This window comes from Dama dama, chromosome 16, assembly GCF_033118175.1.
Source record: "Dama dama isolate Ldn47 chromosome 16, ASM3311817v1, whole genome shotgun sequence".
In the NCBI taxonomy this organism is placed as follows: domain Eukaryota; kingdom Metazoa; phylum Chordata; class Mammalia; order Artiodactyla; family Cervidae; genus Dama; species Dama dama.
The window spans coordinates 9,751,911-9,771,948 of NC_083696.1; the positions used below are offsets into that span (position 1 = coordinate 9,751,911).

At 45.7% G+C, this 20,038-nt stretch overlaps 1 protein-coding gene across 3 annotated transcripts in view; it reads right to left on the bottom strand.

The window, feature by feature from the left end:
* Positions 1-16,041, bottom strand: part of RGS3 (regulator of G protein signaling 3) — a 136,772-nt gene extending 120,731 nt beyond the window's left edge. Inside the window, exon 1 of one of the 3 annotated variants that reach the window (XM_061163365.1) lies at positions 15,924-16,041. In XM_061163365.1, coding sequence (XP_061019348.1) covers positions 15,924-16,026 — 103 coding nt within the window. In that variant the 5' untranslated portion in view covers positions 16,027-16,041. Of the gene's footprint in view, positions 1-14,032; positions 14,251-15,923 lie in introns of those variants that run through there. The other 2 variants (XM_061163366.1, XM_061163369.1) reach the window with 2 other exon arrangements.
* Positions 16,042-20,038: the final 3,997 nt, after the last annotated feature.

Below are 20,038 nucleotides of genomic sequence, written 5' to 3' on the forward strand. Positions count from 1 at the left end.
CACAGAGTACATCATGAGAAATGCCGGGCTGAGTGAAGCACAAGCTGGAATCAAGATTTCCAGGAGAAATATCAATAACCTCAGATATGCAGATGACACCACCCTTATGGCAGAAAGTGAAGAGGAACTAAAAAGCCTCTTGATGAAAGTGAAAGAGGAGAGTGAAAAGTTGGCTTAAAGCTCAACATTCATAAAACTAAGATCATGGTAACTGGTCCCAACACTTCATGGCAAATAGATGGGGAAACAATGGAAACAGTGACAGACTTTATTTTTTAGAACTCCAAAATCACGGCAGATGGTGACTGCAGCCGTGAAATTAAAAGACACTTGTTCCTTGGGAGAAAAGTTATGACCAACCTAGACAGCATATTAAAAAGCAGAATCATTACTTTGCCAACAAAGGCCCATCTAGTCAAAGCTATGGTTTTTCCAGAAGTCATGTACAGATGTGAGAGTTGGACTATAAAGAAAGCTGAGCTCCAAAGAATTGATTCTTTTGAACTGTGGTGTTGGAGAAGACTCTTGAGAGTCGCTTGGACTGCAAGGAGATCCAAGCAGTCCATCCTAAAGGAAATCAGTCCTGAATATTCATTGGGAGGACTGATGCTGAAGCTGAAACTCCAATCCTTTGGCCACGTGATGCGAAGAACTGACTCATTTGAAAAGACCCTGATGCTGGGAAATATTGAAGGTGGGAGGAGAAGGGGACGACAGAGGATGAGATGGTTGGATGGCATCACTGACTCAATGGACATGAGTTTGAGTAAGCTCCAGGAGTTGGTGATGGACAGGGAGGCCTGGCGTGCTACGGTCCATGGGGTGGCAAAGAGTCGGACACAACTGAGTGACTGAACTGGACTGAGCTGAACTAGTGCAAAGCCAAAGTGAGCCCAAACACATCAGGCTTCCTGTGGCCCCGGAGCCACCGTGCCACCCAACAACTATCACCTTCCAACAGCCCTTTCCTGGAAATCGGAACCGAGAAGTCTCCCAACACAAGGGGCCACTAATTTCCGTTTGATAAACTTCTGCTGGGCCTCTGCACAAAGGCCTGAGGGAGGAAGGGCAGATCTGAACAGTGCCTGCCCTCAGGGAACTCAGAGCCCGGGGGGCTAAGGACAGGGGCCTGAGCAAGCTCAAGGGCGGAGCCAGAGCAGAGGACAGGTCTGGGGTGTGGACTGACTCGGAACCCAGACGAGTCTGCACAGCTCCACACAGCTCCCCTTCCAGGCCCTGCAAGCAGGGCTCCTCAGGGAAGGCCAGGTTGCCTACAGCCTGTTACAGCAGAGAAACCAAACCCAGCTGCCCAGGCTCCAGGCCCCCAAGGGCAGTACAACCTACTCCAGCCCATCCTCAGGCTCACAGATGAGGGAGGGTAAGATGAAGTGTGGGACCCTTCCCTCGGCCATGCCTGTCCTTTCTCTCCTCCCCCTTAGCCCAATCCATCCAATGTCTGTCGCTGTGGTTCAGTTGCTAAGTTGTATCCAACTCTTTGAGACACTATGAACTGCAGCATGCCAGGCTCCCCTGTCCTTTACTACTTCCCAGAGTTTGCTCAAACTCATGCCCACTGAGTCGGTGATGCCATCCAACCATCTCATCCTCCGTCGCCCCCTTCTCCTCCTGCCCTCAATCTTTCCCAACATCAGGGTCTTTTCCATTGAGTAGGCTCTTCGCATCAGATGGCCAAAGTATCAGAGCTTCAGCTTCAGCATCAGTCCTTCCAATGAATATTCAGGGTTGATTTCCTTTAGCATTAACTGGTTTGATCTCCTTGCTGTCCAAGGGACACCCAAGAGTCTTCTACAGCACCACAGTTTGAAAACATCAAGTCTTCAGTGCTCAGACTTCTTTATGGTCCAACTTGAACATCTGAGGCTCCTGAGATCACCTTGTCCAACCTTCTCATTAGGTAGCCAGAACAGTCTTGCCCAGAAATGGAAGGTGACTTGCCCTGGGCCCAAGGGGACCAAGGTTGGTCAAGCCAGAGCTAGAGCCCAGAACTATGCCCAAACTCCAGCACCTTTCCTATGCACAGAACTGGCTTTCCAAAACACTATTCTGTGCACCACTGCCTCTGCCAATGAAACCCTGGGGTCCAGGAGCAGAGAGAGCCGTCAGACACACGACAAGGCTCTTCCTTTGCTTAGAAGCCAAGAGGAAGCCCCAAAGAGGGCAGGCTCCAAGAATGTGTCCAAGTCTAGAGAAATGAACCACCAAGAGGAGAGGAAGTCAGGCTGAATCCCTGGGGCCTTCAGCAGGTTTAGCTACCAGCTCATCAAGCCCCTCACAAGCCCCCAAATCTCTGGTCTTATCAATATCCCCAATTTCTCCCCTGGCTCAGGGTGTGGGCTGTGAGTGTGCAGGAAGTTCAGGCTGGAGGACCTGAGGTCATCCTCATCGGGTGTTCAGGAGCACTGGAAAAGGCCCGGCCCCAGTTCCCATGGGGCTACAGGTGGGCACCAACTCTGTCAACAAAGGGTGGCGGCGCCGGGTACCCAGAGAGCCTGCAGGGGCACACCAGGGTGCGGGAGTCAAGAGTTAAGTGGAGACCAGACGGGCCCCGTACAGCAGGAAAAATACTAGATAGGAGTGAGCTTCCAAAAGTGCAGGCAGGGATGGCAACAAACCCAAATTCTGCTGGGCACCGGACCTGAGGGTTTCAGGCTCACTGGACACCGTGGGGATAAAGCTATGAAAGCCAGCTGAAGAAATTCCATCCAGCAGATCTTACTAAATAGAGGGCTATGGGAAGATGAGCTCTGACTCTCAGGACACCATCAGGAAGAGACCTACCCAGAAAAGGAAGCAAGAAGAGGGAGGTTGCAGACCACTGCTGGATGCAGGGTTCAGCAAGACTGTGTCCTAAAAAGAGCTCATGCCACCCAGCAGTGTGTAGAGAATACCTATCTGAGGGATTTGTCTGGCTAGCGTGGGGCAACAGTCAGCTCCAAACTCTATTCACCTCTAAATCAACCCCCCATTTAAGAACTGCCATATGTTGAAAGCCACAGGAATGAGGACCATAACAGGACAAACGCACAAAGAGGTTGGGTCTACGTGCAGCCAACTGCTAACACTCAGAAAGGGTTATGTTATCAATTTCACTCCCTGCTCTCTGAGAAATGGTAGCTGAAGTGGCGCTGAAGAACGGGAGCCACTCGGTTCTTAGGAGGTGGCCCTGTAGAATTTCAAGTGTCTTGTTTTGAGGAGGGAGAATCTTGAACTCCATTTGGAAAAGCGGCCGTGGTGTTTAATGGTACCACGAGTGAATGGCTGAGCAGGCACGCATGCACGCTGGCAGAACAACAGTGAGCAGGGGGCCGCTGCATTTTGATGGGTCAATCCAACCCCATTCATCTGACTCTCTGCTTCCTGTGAAATTTGACATTAATGTGGCTTCCCAAGCTGTTTTTCCTTCCAGTAGCATATTGAGCTGCCAGCACAAGTCTGCTAGCATCTTGACTGCAACCTCTGTGAGAGACTCTCAGAAAAAACCACCTGGCTAAGCCATCCCCAAACTCCTGACACACAGTAACAGTGAGATTAAAAATGTTTGGTTTTTTAAGCCAACACTTGGGACACAAATGGGACCATTTGTTATGACACAGTAGATAACTAATACATATTCATGTTGCCTCCACAGCTGGATGACATAAATTTGATATCAATTCTCAAGCAATTTTTCAATTTTAAAAATTGTTAAGAAAATACACTTCTAAGATAAATCACTATAGTATGACTGAGGATAAAGAAGACTTCCAGTTTTTGAGGTCCTTGATTTTCTTAATAAGGAATTTTGATAGATTTAAACCATACCACTATCAGCAAACTGCAAAATCGGGAAACGTCCCATATTAGTCCAAGGACTCTTGAGAGTCATCTTGAGAGAGCAAGATCAAACCAGTCAATCCTAAAGGAAATCAACCCTGACTATTCACTGGAAGGACTGATATGGAAGCTGAAGCTGAAGCTCCAATACTTTGGCCACCTGATGTGAAGAGTTTACTCAGTGGAAAAGACCCTGATGCTGGGAAAGACGGAGGGCAGGAGGAGAAGGGGGTGGCAGAGGATGAGATGGTTGGATGGCATCACTGACTCGATGAACATAAATTTGAGCAAGCTGTGGGAGGCGGTAAAGGACAGGGAAGACTGCCGTGCCGCAGTTCCTGGGACTGCAACGAGTCGGACACGACTTGGCAACTGAGCAGCAACAGCAGCAGAACCACAGCTAAACACAGTTCCACACGGCCTGCAGCTCAACTCAGTCTCGGCCCTAACACTGAATTAAGGTTAGTCCAGATTGCTAGTGACCTCAAGCACCTGACAGAAGCAAAGAAAGCTCATTTTAAAGGAAGAGAGCATTCCAGGTCTGTATTACAAGGAAAACAATAACAAGTCTGTGCCTGCCAATAGACACGGCACCTAAAATGTAAAGAAACAGAAAGATTTAAAGAAACACGATGGAAAGAGATATGCAGTTATTAACCAAAAGAAGACTAGTTATCTATGTCAATGTCAGGAGAAGTAGACTTTATCTCCACTAGAAATAAAGAGAAGACTTCATAACAACAAAAGAAGATCATAATAACAAGAGTTTCAACTCATCAGAAAAATAATAATTCTAAATTCGTATGCTCTTACTATTGCTTCACAATACATAAAGTAGAAAATGACAGAACTAAAATGAGAATTGATAAATTTACAGTCATAATAGGAATTTTAACACACTTCTCTTAGTAACTGATGGAGGAAAAAAACCAGCGAAGACAGAATATGTGAACAATAAAAGTAGCAAACTTGACCTAAACCTGACATATACAAAGAACACTACACCCATCTACTACAGATCTTTTCAAGCACAAACAGAACATTTATAAAAACTGACATTATGCTGGGCCATCAAAGGACTGAAAGGATGCAAAATACATTGGACAAAAAACTACTAAAATCCCCAATACACAGAAACTAAGAAATATACTTCCAAATAACCAATGAATTCAACAAGAAATTACTTGAAAATTAGAAAATGTTTTGAACTGAATGATAAAGAGAAAAAAAAAAAAAAAACTACACATCAAATATGAGGCTTCTGGATTCTGGCAATTTTAACCCCAGGGAAAGTTACACAGTGTTTGCTCCACAATAAACCACTGAACTACACATCATTTGGAGGGACACTTTTCTGTCTGTGTGCTATATTTCATAATAAAGACTTTCACTTTGTTTTGTTTTTAAAAAAAAAAAGAAAAATAACATAGAGGGCTTCCCTGGTGGTCTAGAGGTTAAGGTTCCAGGCTTCCACTGCAGGGGGCAAGGGTTTGATCCCTGGTCAGGGAACTAAGATCCCACATGCCATGAGTAGCATGGCAAAGAAAGAAAGAAAAAGAACATAAAAAGCAGAATTGGAAAAGAGAACAAAGGGCTATTGACAGGCCAGAAACCCTGAGAGTTTTTGAATGCTCCCAAGCAAATAGTCTCCAAAAAAAGCCAGTAAATGCTGAGGACCCTGACCAGCAAATGACAAGCTCCTGAGAGATGGTTAATGGGTTTCCCAGCCAAGCCCATGGAATATCGCGGGCTTAGGGCAGCAGGGTGAGCCAGGGGCAGCTGGCAGGGCCATGCTGTGGGCCTCCAGTTCAGGGCCTGACTTCTCACTGCCCAACACATCATCCTCCTGGCATCTGTTCCCAAGCTTCATTCTCACTACGGAAAATGGACTTTTTATCTCTGTAGCTTCTAATGCGAGGCAGAGAAAGGAGAGGGAGAAGTCCCAGCTAACATGGTACCAGAACAACAAACACAGAAAAACAAAGATGCCCAGTAAATTAATGACATTCCTTAGTCTACTCTGCCTTCAGAACCACATCTTTCTGACTTTGTCCCTCTAGTGAACCAAAGATTCCGGGCACTTCCTCTAGAGCCGACATGCAGAGCTGCTACCCACAGTTTTTATCCTGCAGGTTCATTTGGGGATAACAGTTCTAAAGAGAGGTAGTTTGTATCTTGTGTCACCCAATGTTCACAGTTCCCTGCAGCCCTCAAGACACGTCCAGACTGCCTACCAGCTCCTGGCTCAGACACCCTGGAGGAAAGGCAATCTGTTCTCTTCCATGACCACTCACCACATTCAGCTCCTGGACCGAATCCCAGGTAGGTTAATTATCCGTTGCCTCAGGAAAGCTAATAAGTTGGTATCCTTTCAAGAAGATACTCTTTAAATATTTATCAAACATTTTTATGAACTTGGGTTTATATTTTCTACATAAAATATTGTGCCTAAAATTCACGTAGAAACTCAGGAAATCCAAGATAGTCAAATAATCTTGAAAAGGAAGAAAAAAATTGAAAGATTCACACTTCCCAATTTCAAAACTTTACTACAAAGCAACAGTAATCAAGATAGTGTGATACTGGCATAAGAATTTTGTTGTTCAGTCACTAAGTCATGTTGGACTGTGCAACCCCATGGACTACAGCACGCCAGGCTCCTCTGTCTTTCACTATCTCCCAGAGTTTGCTCAAATTCATGTCCATTGAGTCAGTGATGCTATCTAACCATCTCATCCTCTGTTGCCCATTTCTCCTTTTGCCTTCAATCTTTCCCAGAATCCTTCCAATGAATAGACAGACAGATCAATGGAAAAGAATTAAAAGTCTGAAAAGAAACTCATGTATGTATGGTCAATTAATTTTCAACACAGGTGCCAAGACCATCCAATGACAATATAATGGCATTTTCAACAAATGATCCCAAGACAACTGGATACCATATACACACAAATTAAGTTGGATCCTTTCCTCACACCATATACAAAAATTAACTCAAAATCTTTTTTAAAAAACACTTCTTAAACTCAAACTCAAAGACCAAAATCTAAGAGTCAAAACTATAAGACTCTTAGAAGAAAACAGAGTTAAATCCCTGTGATCTTGGCTATGAGTGTAGATGCTGAGACTTGACACCAAAAGTACAAGCAACAAAACGTAAGATGGATTAATTGGACTTCATCAAAATGAAAACCATTTGTGCTTCAAAGAAAACTATCAAGAAAGTGGGTCAAAAAACCCACAGATTGAAAACAAAATTTGTAAATAATTTATGATAAGGGACTAGTATCTAGCATTACAAAGAACTCTTGTGGTAGTAGTTTAATCACTCAAGTCATGTCTGACTCTTTGTGACCGTACAGACTGTAATCTGCCAGGCTCCTCTGTCCACGGGATTTTCTAGGCAAGAATACTGGAGTGGGTTGTCATTTCCTTCTCCAGGGGATCTTTCTGACCCAGGGATTGAATCCACATCTCCTGCTTGGCAGGCAGACTCTTGACCGCTGAGCCGTTGCAACTTAATAAAAAACAAATAGTCCTGGAATCAGGGCTTCCCTCATAGCTCAGTTGGTAAAGAATCCGCCTACAATGCAGAAGACACCAGTTGGATTCCTGAGTCCGGAAGATACATTGGGGAAGGGATAAGCTACCCACACTAGTATTCTTGGTCTTCCCTTGTGGCTCAGCTGGTAAAGAATTTGCCTGCAATGAGGGAGACCTGGGTTCAGTCCCTGGGTTGCAAAGATCCCCTGGAGAAGGGAAAGGCTACCCACTCCTGTATTCTGGCCTGGAGAGTTCCATGAACTGTATAGTCCACGGCGTCACAAAGAGTCGGACACACTTAGTGACTTTCACTTTCAGTCCCGAAATTGGCTATTTAAGTTAATTTTAAATTAAGTGGGCAGATAATCTGAATAAACTTTCACAAATATATAATTAGCCCAGAAGTACATGAAAGATGCTCAATAGCACTGGTCATCAGAGAAATGCAAGTCAAAATCATAATGAGATGCCACTTCACATCTACTAGGATGGCTAAAATCAAAAAGTCAGATAATAACAAGTATTGGTGAGATTGTGGAGAAATCAAGAACCTCAGCCTTACTGATGGAAATATAAAACGGTGCAACCACTCTGGAAAAGTTTGATAGCTTCTTAAACAGTTAAACACAGAGTAACCATTTGACCTAGCAATTCTTGTTGTTGTTGTTGTTCAGTCAACCAGTCACATCCAACTCTTTGCAACCCCATGGACTGCAGCACACCATGCCTCCCTGTCCCTCACCATCTCCCAGAGTTTGCCCAAGTTCATGTTCATTGCAGCGGTGAGGCCGTCCAGTCATCTCATCCTCTGACACCCTCTTCTCCTTCTGCCTTCGATCTTTCCCAGCATCAAGGACTTTTCCAATGAGTCATCTGTTCGCATCAGGTGACCAAAATACTGGAGCTTCAGCTTCAGCATCAGTCCTTCCAGTGAATATTCAGAGCTTATCTCCCTTAAGATTGACTTGTTTGATCTCCTTGCTGTCCAAGGGACTCACAGGAGTCTTTTCCAGCACCACAGTTTGAAGGCATCAGTTCTTTGGCGCTCTGCCTTCTTTACGGTCCAGCTCTCACAACCATACGTGACCACTGGGAAGAGCATAGCCTTGACTATATGGACCTTTGTCAGCAGAGTAATGTCTCTGATTTTCAACAAATTATCTAGGTTTGTCATCGCTTTCCTGCCAAAAAGCAATCGTCTTCTGATTTCATGGCTGCAGTCATCATCCACAGTGATTTTGGGGCCCAAGAAGAGGAAATTTGTCATTGCTTCCACCTTTTCCCCTTATATTTGCCATGAAATAATGGAGCCAGATGCCATGATCTTAGCTTTTTTAATATTCAGCCTTAAGCCAGCTCTTTCACTCTCCTCCTTCACCCTCATCAAGAGGTTCTTTAGTTCCTCTTCGCTTTCTGCCAGTAGAGTGGTATCATCTACATATCTGAGGTTGTTGATGTTTCTCCCACCTGTCTTGATTCCGGCTTGTAATTCATCCAGCCCAGCATTTCTCCTGATGTGCTCAGCATATCAGTTAAATAAACAGGGCGACAGCAGACATCCCTGTTATATTCCTTTCTCAATCTTGAACCAATCCGTTGTTCCATACAAGGTTCTAACTGCTGCTTCTTGACCCGCATACAGTTTTCTCAGGTAAGATGGTCTGGTATTCCCATCTCTCTAAGAGCATTCCACAGTTTGTCATGATCTACACAGTCAACGGATGTTGAAGCTGAAAACTTTGGCCACCTGATGCAAAGAGCTGACTCATTTGAAAAGACCCTGATGCTGGGAAAGATTGAGGGCAGGAGGAGAAGGGGATGACAGAGGATGAGATGGTTGGATGGCATCACTGACTCAATGGACATGGGTTTGGGTGGATTCCGGGAGTTGGTGATGGACAGGGAGGCCTGGCGTGCTGCGCTTCATGGGGCCGCAAAGAGTCAGACACGACTGAGCGACTGAACTAAACTGACACAGTCAAAGACTTTAGTGTAGTCGATGAAACAGAGATAGATATTCTTCTGAAATTCCCTTGCTTTTTCTATAATCCAGCAAATATTGGCAATTTGATCTCTAGTTCCTCTTCCTTTTCTAAAACCAGCTTGGGCATCTTCAGTTCTTGGTTCGCATACAGTTGAAGCCTAGCATGCAAGATTTTAAGCATGACTTTAAAAGCATGGGAGATGAGTGCGATTGTCTGCTGGTTAGCACATTCTTTGGTACCACTCTTCTTGGGAATCAGATTGACCTTTTCTAGCACTGTAGCCACTGCTGGGTCTTCTTTCAGACTTGCTGACGTAATGAACACAAAACCTTGATGGCATCCTCCTTTAGGGACATAAATAGTTCTGCTGGAATTTCATCACAACCACTAGCTTTATGGAAAGTTCCCCTGGAGAAGGAAATGTACCCCACTCCAGTATTCTTGCCTGGAGAATCCCATGGACAGAGGAGCCTGGCAGGCTACAGTTCATGGGATTGCAAGAGTTGCATACACCTTAGCACTATCTTTACTAGCTTTATTAACGGCAGTGCTTCTTAAGGTCTACTTGACTTCACACTCCAGAATGTCTGGCTCTGGATGACTAACCACACCATCGTAGTAATCTGGTTCATTAAGATCTTTTTTTATACAGTTCTTCCAGGTATTCTTTCCATCTCTTCTTGATCTCTTCAGCACCTACTAGGTGCCTTTTTTATCCTTTATCCTTTATTGTGCCCATTTTGGGGCAGAAAGCTCCCTTGATGTTTCCAATTTTCCTGAAGAGACCTCTAGTCTTTCCCCTTTTGGTGCTTTCTTCTATCATTAAACACTATTCACTGAAGAAATGAACAGTCCCTTCTAGCAATTCTATTCCCAGGTATATACACAAGAGAATTGAAAGTATTTGTCCACACAAAAACTTGTGTATGAATGTTTGTAGCAGAGCAGTATTCATAATAGACAAAAGACAGAAGCAATCTAAATGTCCATTAGTGAGTGCATAAACAAAATGTGGTATATCCATACAATGGACTATTACTCAGCCATAAAAAAATCAATGAAGTATTGACACATGCTACAACATGGATGAACTTTGAAAACATTATGCTAAGTGAAAGAAGCCAGTCACGAAAGACCACATATTATATGATTCCATTTATATGAAATGTCCAAAATAAGCAAATCTATAGAGACAGAAAGTAAATTAGTAACTGCTTAGAGTTGAGGGACGTGGGGGACTGGGAATTGTGGGGTAATTAACTAGGGCTTCCTTGGTGGCTCAGACAGTAAAGAATCCACCTACAATGCGGGAGACCTGGGTTGGGAAGATCCCCTGGAGAAGGGAACAGCCACCCACTCCAGTATCCTGGCCTGGAGAATTCCATGGACAGAGAAGCCTGGCAGGCTACAGTCCATGGGGTCACAAAGAGTTGGTCGCAACTGAGTGACTTTCACTTTCAAACTAACAGGTATAGTGTTTCTTTCTGAAGAGATAAAAACGGTCTGAAACTGACTGTGGTGATGGTTACACAATTCTGTGAATATGCTGAAAACCACTTAACTGTATACTTTAAATGAGTGAGTTGTAGGTATGTGAATTATATCTCAATAAAGCTATTTTTTAAAGCCAACAAATATACTAATAAAATTAAAATATATAATCCTGAAGGAAAACTTATGTGCACCAGTAATGGCTTCTTCAAATTATACCATTTCTCATAAGTAAAAATCCCTCTGGAGTTGTTAGGTTCAAACTCCAGTTTACTTACTCCTCTCCCCTGAAGCCAGGCCATCTCCTACAAGGCAACTTAAAGTATGGCCAATTAACATTACTTGAGGGTGCCCTTAGCGGGAGACAAAGGTTTGTACTCATGCACACAAACACATACACACAAATAGATAAACACAACATATTCCATACAGTATTCTCCCTGAAAGGAATTCTGGAAATTTACCTCCCTTTAGCTGTTTGTGCTCAGGAAAACTACCAGCTAGGCAGTAGCTTCATCTGGTTCCACCCTGGCAAAGCCCACAGCTGAAGGCCAGGAGCCAGCTGCCATGCCGGGGAAAGCCAGGGAACTGAAGAAAACTTAGCAAAGACCTTCATTTTAAGGGAGTCCATGGTGGCTGTGAAAACTGACTCTGAATCTATAGCTTCCAAACCTGGCTGATCATCAAAATACTACTTCTGTGACTTCTTGACGCTACCCCAAACCTATTAAACCAGGATCTTCAGGAGAAGATTCTAGGAATCTGTAGGGTTTTTTTGCTTTTGTTTTTCACTATTTATTTATTTATTTGGCTGCACCAGGTCTTAGTTGCAGCATTCAGGATCTTTGTTGCAGCCTGTGAGATATTTTTGTTTGTTTTTCTAATTGCAGTACGTGAGATCTAGTTCCCTGACCAGCGATCGAACCAGGGAGTGAAATCTTAGCCCCTGGACCACCAGGGAAGTCCCTAGGAATCTGTATGTTTAACAGGCTCTCCAGGTGCTTCTAATTATTGGCTACATTTGATAACCGCTGATAAGACTCCTCATTCACAAGCAGACAAGCAAAGGTCATTCAGTGTACCAAGAAAACCAGCAGCCTGGAAGATGACTGATTTTGTCAAGGAAACAGTTAATGCAGGAAACCAGAGGAAACTTTTCCAGTGTCAGTCCTCAGAGAGAGCCGAGAGGAGGCTACATACACAGAGCAAGAGGCTCCCCACCCCACCAGGTTCCCGCCCGCCTGCTGCACACTCAGGGCACAGTCACGGGTTCACGTAACAACCTTCCCCGAAACCCACCCAACCCAGCCTGGAGGCTGTGGCTGGGCAGGGCATCCACCCCCTGCTGGGCTGGACTCTCCCCAGTTTCCCTGACCTGGCAAGCAGATTACTTCAACAGAGGAATACAGGCTGATACAAGGAAATAGTCCCACCACACCAGTAAGGAAATGAAATGAGTTACAAAGCTGTACATACAATAGGCTCTCAATTTTGTTAAAGTCAGGCAGGCACACAAACACAGAAATAAGTCTGGAAGGATACAAACCATGTTAACAATGGCTTTCTCTGGGGAGTCAGATTACGGGGGATTTTCACTTTCTTCTTCTCACTGTGTTCAACAGTGAATACATCTTACCATGATAATAAGGAGGAAAAACAATGAAATGTATTTTTTACTTTTTAATCAGGACACAGCTAAGGTACCAAGGCCTCTGCCAACATAGCTCTTTGCCACTCTTTCCTGACCACCCCAGCCCCACCAACTCAGATCATCCCAGAAGCCTCCCTTGTCCGGTACAGTCCCACATCCCCATGGGGTTCACGAGAATTGCCTCTAACAGTTGGGAGGATTAAATGAGATGACACAGGGAAAGCACTTGGCATGTGTCATGGCGAAAGATAGACATGCAACAAACGGTGGCAAGTTAATTCCTCTTATTGTTACCCTCTACCGACTGGACCCATGAATTCCAAGACGCCAGATCACAGGTCATTTCCAGGGGCCAAGCCACTGCTTTTCCATCACTCCTTCTGCCCCTAGAGAAGAGGCAGGTTGCGAACACCCAAGTGTACTGATAGAGGTAAGCCTGTGAATAGGAGAGCCAAAATCCCGGGGAAGGTGTAACTCCTTCGGTGCTCTGTCTTTGAAATGTGGGCAAAGTCCACTTACGTTTCGGTAACTTAGACAAGAAAATTGTATCAAAGTTGTTTTGCACATGTACATATACGGCTGAATCCCCTTGCTGTTCGCCTGAAACTACCACAACACTGTTAATCAGCTATACCCCAATACAAAATGTTTTTGGTGTTTAAAAAATTTGTTTTAAAGTTTGGTTTTTTTAATGTGCTAGACATGGCATCTCAGAAGGCTTGAGCTTAGGTACCTACCAACTGGCTCATTGGGAGACCTTCGTCTCTATATCTCAAGTCTTCAGGGAGGAGATATAAATCCTTCCCCACAGAGTTGCAGAACCAGTGAGGAGACAAGGGCTGTGAAGGGCTGCATCCTAGGTCAGGGCTAATTATCTTCACTCTGGGGACTCGGAAGGCTGGTTTTGCCCAGACCACTGGGAAGGTTGCCGCCCCGCTGTTACTGGGGGGACTCAGCTGTGCTATCTAGGGGTTTGGAAGCAGGTGCCTACTGCCCACTTGTTTCTACCTCCAGCCCCCAGGGAAGCCCTGTGAACCTTCGAAGAGCCAGGTAACTCCTGGAGGAGAAAATCCTTCCACCCCTGCTGAGGGTCAGGAGTCCACGGGAGCCACCACACTGCCGCGCCCAAGGAGAGCCCGCAGGAAGCCAAGGCCCCCTGGCCTAACCTGGCACCTGTCTTGTCCCCAAGTCAAAGGAAAGAGGACAGAGATCTCAAGATGTAGTAACAAGACCTTGATTTAACCCTGAGCAGCTTGCTAATGGGAAACTAACTCAGTGGTAGGAGACCAGATCTCTCAAGTATTAACTGGGCATGATTATTCCAGCCAAGAGAGCCAGCAGCAACTAACCTTGACACCAATGGCCAAGCAGCAGGTGGTGTCCAGAGGCTTGCTCGGCCTGAGCCTGTGCCCTGAGCCCCTCCTGGATGACCACGGGAGGCAGGTGCTCCCGGCCTCACCTACCCCCGAGGGGACAGCCCTCTCTGGGCACGCGGGCAGAGCGAAGCCACCCCGAGCGGCGCACTTACCAAAGGTGGTGAGGTAGAAGGACAAGCGCGGCTGGGCGCGCCGGCTCCCGAGCGAAACGCGGTGCAGGGAGCGCTCCATGGCCGCGGCTCCGCTCCGGCCGGGCCAGGCCGAGGGCGCCTGTAACTCGAGGCGTCTGTGTTGCTCCCAGTAACCGAGGCAGCAGGTTCACCCGCCCCCGCGCCAGTGTCTCCGCAGCCGGGCGGGAGGCCGGCTGCAGCGCACGTTTGAACCGGCGGCGCGCCGGGTTCTGATTGGCCCGCGCCGGTTTGAATGGGGAGATTTCCACCTGACCGAGCCGCCGCAGGCCGAGGGAAGGAGGCGACTGCGGGCCCTCTTGCAACAGCAACACGGCGGCCGGGACGGGCCAGGGACCGCGGTCCTCCCGGTGGAGCCGTGGACGGGCCACCCTATCGGGGATCGGGGCTCTCGGCCCCGGGCTGGGCTGCAAACACCAGCCCGTCAGGCCCGCCACTCCTGACTTGCCCACGCCTGGCACCCTCAGGCCAGCAATTAGCCAGGTTCAACATGCTTTGAAGTTCAGACCTGTAATCACCCTCCCTAAGCAAGGACAGAGAAGCACCCTCCTGGCCCAATGCAATAGGGGTTGGAAAAATGTTCTCCACACTTGGACCCCTGACCCCCGCCCCCACCACCACCAGCAGCCAGGCTGCAGGCCCCTTCCCTGACCCTGGCCCCTCCATCTTTCTTGAGCCTTCTCTTGGGTGGGAGCAGCCTGGCCCAGGCCCAGACCAGAGCAGCTTCCTCCAGCCAGCCTCATGGCCCACCATCTGCAGCCTGGTGCCATGGGGCAGGAGGACAGGCCCCTAGCACCTGAGAGGACAGAAATGCACGGTATAGTACGTGGCGGGGTATGGATGTGCTCAGCAGTATCCGACTCTTTGGGACCCCAAGAACTAGCCTGCCAGGCTCCTCTGTCTATGGGATTTTTCCAGGCCAGAATACTGGAGTGGGTTGCCATTTCCTACTCTAGAGGGTCTTCCTGACTTAGGGATCGAACCCGCGTCTCCTGCATTGGCAGGCGGATTCTTTACCACTGCGAAGCCCACGTGGAGGGATAGGCCCTTTCAATCTCCCGAGCGGTGGGGGGAAGCAGAGCTGGAAGGAGGGTCAGCCCCTGGGCTGCTTTGTCGGCAAACATTCATGGGACGCCTCTGGGAGCAGTTTCACAAGACATCTGCTCTGCAACCCTCTGACTGTTGCTGCTGAGGGAGGGAAAGCTGCTGGTCTTGTGTAAATCTAAAAATGGGGAGTGTTGGAAGGTGCCAAATGGATATTTGTGACTCATTGAGCCACTCAAGACAAGATTGGGGGATGCAAGAGAGAAAGTGGAGAAAAAAGCTTTATGTACTGAGTACCTAGTGCCAGTGGCTGAGCTGTGCACTTTACAGTCATCTTCTCGGTTAATCTTTACCAGTAACTCTAGGAAGTATTAGCTCCAATTCACCAGGGATAAATCTGAATCTCACACAGAGAGCACAGGTGACTTGTCCAGGGCTGGCAGAGCTGAAAGTTGAGCCCAGACCAGTCTGCCCCAAGGACCACCCTCCTTCTGTTCTTCCTTGGCCTCCATGCCTGCCCCACGGCCAAGGGCAAGTGGAGGTAGAATATCTGCCTTCTTGAGGCAGGTACGGAAACTAGATGCCACAGGGCCAACTGGCCACCAGCGGGGAGGAGGAACTGGAGAAGAGCCTGGAAATCTACAAACTAGTGGTCAACTGCAAATGACTCACGCAAAGGCCAGCGGATTGTTTGGATCCTGGCTCACTGTAAAGCCCTTTCTCCTCTTTCTCCACACCCACTCGTTGAGCACTGCCCATAGCAGGGACAAGCCTGCTTCCCTGGCCCCAGCCCAGTGGTAGACAGACTTACCTGCACCCTGGACTTGAGTGGGCCTGATCCTTCTCCTGGCTGGGGAAGTCTGAGTCCAGGCATCCTTTCTGACCAGGGAGGTATCCTGGCTCTGCCACTCCATGCAGCCAAGGAAAATAAGCAAGTTTAGACTCAAGCCATAGGATGCAGACAGGATGCTGAGGCTGAAAGTGCTGCAGACCTGGAAGCAAGATGGCAGCATGAGTCAGACACGGCCTGAGGGTGCCCCCGAGAAAGGGGTTCACCCCAGTTGGAATTAGAAAGTGTGGTAGTCCAGAGCCTGGGCAGAGGGAAGTCCCTCAGGGGAAAAGTGACAAGCCCAGGTGACAGTAGCCCCTTCAAAGCTCTGCCAGGGACCACTTGCACTAAGGAAGACCACCTTGAACTCAGGAAGCTGTGAGCAACCGGCAGATGCACATTCTATTCTGGTCCATTGACCTGTTTGTCTTCTTTCTACATTATTTTAGGACTATTTAACATCTGTTAAGTCCTGCATGCGTGCGTGTGTGCTAAGTCGCTTCAGTTGTGTCCAACTCTACGAGACCCTATGGACTGTAGCCCGCCAGGCTCTTCTGTGCATGGGGATTCTCCAGGCAAGAATACTAGAGTGGGTTGCCATGCCCTCCTCCAGGGGATCTTCCCGACCCAGGGATCAAACCCACATCTCGTGTCTCCTGCATTGGCAGGTGGGTTCTTTACCACTAGCACCACCCGGAAAGCCCCAGTAAGTCCTAGCCTCCTCTATTATTGTTTTTCCAAATTGTTTTGGATACCAGACCAGGTGATATCTTAGAGGTACTAAAGTGGAAGCCAGCAGGAGGGCTGGGCAGACTTACATTATCCATATGTGGCTTGGGGGAGAAAAGACTGAGGCCCACACTGGGCCCTTCACCCCCACGGGGGTCAAGGTCCCGCTGCCTCGCAGGTTCCCTCCTGACTCCTTCCGCCCCGTCAGCAGCTAACCTGTTCAGCTGGGAGACCCCAGTGCCACGCTGATACTAATTCACTCCTGCGGTGGCTCCACCTCCACCACCCTCACCACCAACCAAACGTTAGACCCCTTTCCTTAGAGCCATGAAGCGTCCTTCTCTTAAAGGGGAAGGTTGCTCTTTTCTCAGGAGGGGAAGGACGGAAGTGAGCGGAGCCTGGGCAGCGGCACTGCAAGAGACACTGGCCCTTTAACCCACACTGCCGTCGTCACGGGACGGCCAGAAAGGGCCGCCATTTATGGCCCTGCTTTCTCCAAAAAAATCAAGGGAGTGTGAGCACCAGGCCTAGCCTTGTGACGTGCCCTGAACACTCTAGCTCCCCCTGGCCATGGGCCTCAGTATCCCTCTTACACTTACACACACTCCACACATACATAGACAAACTACACACACAATGTAAACACTGCACATATACACCAGCATACCACAACACTTCTGATGTACATTCAAAAATACACCAGATACACAAACGTACCATATACATATACACACACCCCACAGACAAATCGACACATCACATACACACCTCCTACATATATATAGTCACATCTCACAGACTATACATCCATCCTCTGGACATACACAGGTGCATAGCCACATGCTACGGACACACACACACAAAACCCACTTTAATGTCCTATGCACATACACCACATCCACATACAAAGATTGATTACGGATTTTTTTTTTAAGACTGACTGTTTCTAGAAGAATAAGGACTGCTCATGTTTGGATGGAAGGGACTAGAGAGATTTATTTGGGTGCATTTTCACATTAGCTATCAAAGAAACCTAATGCCTTTAAGATATCATCTGACCTGATAGTCAAAGCAATTTTGAAAAGTAATAATAAAGGGGACAAAGACTACCAGATGTTAAATAGTCTTAAAATAATATAGAAAGAAGACAGATCAATGGAATAGAGTAGGAAGTTCAGGGAAAACATGATTTGATTTAGAAAACAAGAACAATTTTCAAAATTCTTTAAAGACATTTTAAAAACTTAAAAGTGGAACAGCTAATGCAGATGAAATTTTAAAAGGAAATAATAAGGTTAAAGTTGAAACTTATCTTTAGAAAATAGACTTCAACAATAAAACCATGGCCTGGTTCTTTTCAAAGAACAGAATTCTGGCAAAACAAAGAAAACTATAAATAAGCAAGTTTATGAAAGAGAAAGATAGCCAAGATACAAAAGTAATTCTTTAAATTATGAGAGAAAACCATTGCAACCTTATTTGTAAATCTGAAAATCTGGGGGGGAACTGATGCTTTTCTAGAAAGTATTGTTAAAATTGATACAAGAGTTTGAAATTTTTAAATAAATCACTAACCATAGATAAGACACAAAAGGGAATAAAAAAATCTACCTGACAAAATTATAGAAGACTTAGATGGAAATGGCAACCCACTCCAGTATTCTTGCCTGGGAAATTCCATGGACAGAGAAGCCCAGCAGGCTACAGTCACGGGGTCACAAAAGAGTCAGACATGACTAAACAAGAGACAGTTTTAGAGACCAGTTCTATTAGACTTTCAAGAAATAGATAATGTCTCTGGAGTTTAAAAGTTTTTCAGAACTATAAAAAAATGCTGGAAGATTTGTCAGCCCTAGATATGAGGCTAAGCAAAGACAAAAACCAGATAAGGTTAGCAGCAGCAAACTACAGACCAAAGGCCACATATAAAAACAAGAGTAGAAATTAATAAAATAGAAAACATAGAAAAAGAAGATCTATTAAAATGTCACATTAAAAATGTGACAAAATTAGGCCCACATCCTCCCAGTTTTGCCACATTCCTTTTTTAAAAGAAAAATCTGAAATCTCTAATTTTTAATTTATTTCTCAATTTTTTAATATTGACAATTCAAATCTTTTTAAAATATTATGTAAGCCAAATGAAATATATCTATGTCCTATAACTAGCTTGAAATCTCTGCTAGACCAATCTGACTTATACACAGAAATATACACAGAATATACACAGAAATCCTAAATAAAATAATAGCAAATCAAATCCAGCAGTAAATTCATGATTCATTCAAATGGTATTTATTCTGGGAACACAAAGATGGCTCAAATTTAATGAACATATTAGTGCAGGGGTTGGCAAACTATGCCTACTGGCCAGATCTGGCCAGCCAACCTACTTTTGTACAGCAGGTAAGCTAAGAATGGATTTTACAGCTTTTAATGGTTGAAGAAAAATTAAAAAGTTTTTCTATGGCCATAAAAAGTTAAAAATTTTTAAATTAAAAACTGAGTTTAGGACTTCCCTGGTGGTCCAGTGGTTAAGAACCCACCTTCCAATGCAGGGGACTCGGGTTCGATCCCTGGTCTGGGAACTAAGTTTTCCAGATACCACCGGGCAACTAGAGAATAAGCCCATGTGCAGCAACGAAGACTGTGTGCCACAACTAAAACCCAACACAGCAAATAGATAAGTAATTTTTCATGAATTTAAGATATTTACAAAATATATGGCAAGTATGTATATAGGTACAAAGTAGTCTTACAAATCAGTAGGAAAAACATGTACCAAAGAATATGAATAATCATGGCACAAGAGAGAAAGTGTAATTGACTAATATATAAATACTAGTAACCAAAAAAAAGAAAAAAAATCATCCCACCATTTGCCTTCAGGAAGTTCAAGCCTTTGTATTTATAGATGAGACAACTAAGTTTCAGAGTTGTTAAATGAATCAGGTTGCTAGGGTAGTAAATAAACAGTGGAGGAATAAGAGTCCAACCAAAGAACCATTATAGAATGTCATCATTCACACTAATCTTCCTGCTCAAGTGATGAGGCGGCAAACTAGTAGGTCTAAGACCTCCATGGCTTCTGACACATTAAGAGTCAATTCAACAAATGTTTGCTAAGCTAATAAGCACCTGTGCTGTGTCAAGCCTTATGCTGAACACCGAGCATACAGAAGTGAACAGGTGTAGTTTAAAATCTGGTGGAAGACTGGATAAGTGTTACAACAGAGGAAACATGGTTACCTGCAGAAACACAGATTAATATCTCACTTAGCCTGGGCAGCTGGACAAACCAGGATGAGAAAGGAAGTCAGAGAAGACTTCTCAAAGAAAGTGAGACCCAAAGGATGTTTTAGCCAAGC